We start from the raw sequence: 4124 nt of genomic DNA, 5'->3' as shown, positions 1-4124 counted from the left end.
AAAATCATTAAGTTAGTAGTCTTGTTTTTACATATGTAGTTCATTGTTAATATACTTAATGATATGTTTACTTATCATAATATAATGTTAACTATATATATAACCATATATATGTCATCATATAGTTTTTACAAGTTTTAACGTTCGTGAATCACCGGTCAACTTGGGTGGTCAATTGTCTATATGAAACCTATTTCAATTAATCAAGTCTTAACAAGTTTGATTGCTTAACATGTTGGAAACACTTAATCATGTAAAATAACAATTTCATTTAATATATATATAAACATGGAAAAGTTCGGGTCACTACATGTAGTACATAAACTTTTCAAATGTATTCTAATATAAACAAATATGGCCTGCTACCTGTTAAATCGGTAACATCATATGTGAATGATGAAAAACACCATCTTCAAGTTCATCATCATCCTTAAATGGTCCAATATATCTCGGACTTAGCTTGCCTCTTTTACCAAAACGTACTACACCCTTCCAGGGTGATACATTGAGCATAACTTTATGTCCAACCTGAAATTCTAAATCTCACCTACTAACGTCGGCGTAACTCTTTTGACGACTTCGAGCCATTTTCAGTCTCTCTTGTATCTGCGCAATCTTCTCAATTGTTTCGTGTATGATCTCAGGACCAGTCAATTGACTATCTCTTAACTCAGTCCAACATGCGGGAGATCTGCACTTCCTGCCATACAGTGCTTCAAAAGGCACTGCCTTTATACTTGCGTGATCATTGTTGTTATAGGAGAATTCTAATAACCGTAGATGTCTATCCCATCCATTTTCTAAATCAATAACACATACCCTTAACATGTCTTCTAGTGTTTGGATGGTTCTCTCGCTTTGGCCATCAGTTTGTGGGTGATATGCTGTACTCATGTATAAACGAGTCCCCATGGCATCTTGCATAGCTTGCTAGAATCTAAAGGTAAATCTGCTGTCTCTGTCGAAAATAATGGATATCGACACTCCATGTCGGGAAACCACTTCCTTTATATAGATTTTGCCAACTTCTCCATCTTATTTGTTTCTTTAATCGGTAGAAAATAAGCTGACTTTGTGAGACGATCAATGATAACCCAAATCGTATCATAACCTCCCACAGTCTTGGGCAACTTAGTAATGAAATCAATAGTAATATTTTCCCACTTCCATTGGGGAATCTCTGGCTGTGTCAGCAGTCCTGACGGTTTCTGATGCTCAGCCTTGACCTTAGCTTAAGTCAAGCACTTACCAACATAGGTAGCGATGTTAGCTTTCATGTTAGGCGACTAGTATAGCGCCTTAAGATCTTAATACATCTTTTCGGATCCAGGGTGAATAGAATAGCTCGTCTTGTGTGCCTCGTCTAGCAGTAGTTCTCTTAATCCGCCAAATCTCTTTACCCAAATTCTATCTATGAAGTATCGGGTTCCATCTTCTCGAATAACAAACTTCTTACCGATTCCTTGAAGTGACTCAGTAGCAATGTTCCCTTCATTCAGTGCCTCTAGTTGTGCATGACGTATCTGAGAAGTAAGGTTTGTTCGGACAGTCATGTTAAATGCTCTAACTCAGAGAGGTTTAGCCTTTTCCTTCCTACTCAAGGCATCTACAACGACATTAGCCTTGCCAGGATGATAGAAAATCTCCCAGTCGTAGTCATTCAATAGCTCTATCCAACATCTCTGCCTCATGTTAAGCTGTTTCTGGACGAAAATATGCTGTAAGTTCTTGTGATCGATGAAAACAGTGAACTTAGTACCATACAAGTAATGTCTCCACATCTTCATTGCAAAGACCACATCACCAAGTTCTAAATCGTGAGTCGTGTAATTCTGTTCATGTATCTTTAGTTGTCGTGACCCATAGGCTATCACTTTCTTCTGTTGCATTAACACGCAACCAAAACCCTATCGTGAAGCATCATAGTAAATCACGAAGTCCTCATTTCCTTCGGGCAAAGACAAATTCGGAGCAGTAGTCAACTTCTGTTTCAACAACTAAAATTCAGACTAGTGTTGCTCAGTCCACACATACTTCTTACCCTTGTGAGTCAATGCTGTTAACGGTCGGGCGATTGTAGAAAATACCTCAACGAATCTTCTATAATATCCGGAAAGACCTAAGAATTGTCGTATCTGCGTTGGCGACTTATGCGTCTCCTATTTCTTAATTAACAGTTTCTATCTTCACAGGATTAACTTGAATACCATTGACACTTACGATATGACCCAAAAATTGCACTTATTGAAGCTAGAAGTCACACTTCGAAAATTTCGTGTACAACTGCTTTTTACTGAGCATCTCAAGTAGAAAACGGAGATGTTGCTCATGTTCTTCCTCGCTCTTAGAATATACCAGAATTACGTCAAAAAACAAAATAACAAACTTGTCCAGATATGGCTTACACATCCGGTTTCATGAGATACATGAACACAGCCGGTATATCTGTGAACTCATGATGTCCATAGCTTATTCTAAATGCTATCTTCTATATATCTGTCTTGTTTACCCTCATCTGATGGTAACCTGACCTCAGATCGATCTTGGAGTAACATACTGATCCTTGCAACTGATCAAACAAATCATCAATCCTCAGTAACGGATATCTATTCTTGATAGTAAGCTTATTCAATTCCATATAATCGATACAGAGTCTCAATGATCCATCTTTCTTCTTTACAAAAAGAACAGGAGCTCCCCATGGTGAAGAACTCGGTCGAATGAATCCTTTGTCTAAAAGCTCTTGTAACTGACTAGACAACTCTTGCAATTCTAAAGGTGCAATTCTATACAGTGCACGCGCTACAGGTGCTGCTCTAGGCACTAAGTCAATCTGGAACTCTACATCTCTATGCGGAGGTAGTCCGGGTAACTCGTCTGGAAAAACATCTGGAAATTCTCTAAGAATCGGCACATCTTCGAGTTTCATGCCTTTAGATTCAGTTTTGCTCACGTGAACCAGCATAGGAAGATAACCCTTCCTTATGTGTTTCTGCGCCCTTAAACAATTAATGAAGTCTAACGGTTTATTGGTCCTCTCTCCATACACCATCAAAGATTCATGTTCGGTAACAGGTATACGAATCGCTTTCTGGTGGCAAACGATGTCGGCTCTATTCTTGGCTAACCAGTCCATTCCAACTATGAGGTCAAAACTTCCTAGCTTAATCGGTATCACATCTATCCTAAAGGACGTTCCAACCAAAATCAAAGTACAATCACGATAGACCTTATCAGCACTCATTAGAATTTCAATAGAGTACAAGTTTTCTAATGAGTATACAGGATTCTTAAGATTATGGAAATAATCTCTAGACACAAAGCTCCTATCATCTCTAGAATCAAAAAGTACATAAGCATGATGATTGTCGAGTAAAAACGTACCCGTGACTAGCTTGGGATCATCACGAGCCTCACTAGAGTTGATGTTGAAATCTCTTTCTCTAGCAGGTTCAGCACTCTTACTTCCAGTCGGACAATCCTTTTTAAAGTAACCAGCTTTTTCGCATCCATAGCACATATTCGAACCAGCTTTACACTCTGGAGCCAAGTGTCCATTCTTCTTACACTTATCACACTTCTTAATACAATCTCCCGGATGATGCCTATTGCATTTAACATACAACAGAAATCTTCTCTTGTAATCAGAATTGGTATTTGGAGAAGCAGTGTTGGCCTTGGTAGTATCTTATTTCTTATAAGGCTGCTGATTATAGTTCTTCCCAGAGTTATTGTTGTTGTTGTTGTTGTTGTTGTCGTTTCATTTTCTCTTGTTGTCATAAGTCTTAGTCTCAGTTGATGCAGGAGGCTTTCCTCGCTGTTCAACTTGATCCATCAACTCATTAGCCATCTCAATGGCCTCTTGGACAGTCCTTGGTTTCAAAGTAGTCACACCGCTTTGAATATTCTCAGTCAATCCTTTCACATACAAAGTGATCTTTTGGTGTTCTGGAGTAACCATGTTCAGGCACATAAGAGCAAGCTCGAAGAATCTCCTATTATAGCTGGCTAAATCTGTACCAACTAGTTTCAAGTTCTAGAGTTCCCGCTCCATCTTAAGAATCTCATTATAAGGACAATACTCCTCGATCATCCTCCGTTTCAGATCCTCCCACGAAGTCTCA

At 38.8% G+C, this 4124-nt stretch overlaps 1 protein-coding gene across 1 annotated transcript; it reads right to left on the bottom strand.

Moving 5' to 3' along the window:
* Positions 1-1836: 1836 nt before the first annotated feature.
* On the bottom strand, positions 1837-3520 carry LOC139849380 (uncharacterized). The gene is made up of 3 exons (XM_071839037.1): positions 3217-3520; positions 2755-3123; positions 1837-1907 (listed from the first exon to the last, which is right to left on the bottom strand). Exons 1-3 carry the CDS (start codon positions 3518-3520, stop codon positions 1837-1839), a joined length of 744 nt encoding a protein of 247 aa, XP_071695138.1.
* Between the last annotated feature and the right edge of the window lie 604 nt (positions 3521-4124).

The sequence above is a fragment of the Rutidosis leptorrhynchoides genome, chromosome 5 (assembly GCF_046630445.1).
Source record: "Rutidosis leptorrhynchoides isolate AG116_Rl617_1_P2 chromosome 5, CSIRO_AGI_Rlap_v1, whole genome shotgun sequence".
NCBI lineage: Eukaryota > Viridiplantae > Streptophyta > Magnoliopsida > Asterales > Asteraceae > Rutidosis > Rutidosis leptorrhynchoides.
Note: the sequence above shows the minus strand (reverse complement) of the source record. Positions and strands in the feature narration are given on the sequence as shown.

Coding starts and splice junctions, on each gene's coding strand:
- LOC139849380 (XM_071839037.1), bottom strand. CDS start 3,520: ATGTGCTATGGATGCGAAAAAGCTGGTTACTTTAAAAAGGATTGTCCG. Junction 3,124..3,216: donor TGATAAGGTCTATCGTGATT/GTACTTTGATTT, acceptor TGGACTGGTTAG/CCAAGAATAGAGCCGACATC. Junction 1,908..2,754: donor AGAATTGCAAGAGTTGTCTA/GTCAGTTACAAG, acceptor GCTTCACGATAG/GGTTTTGGTTGCGTGTTAAT.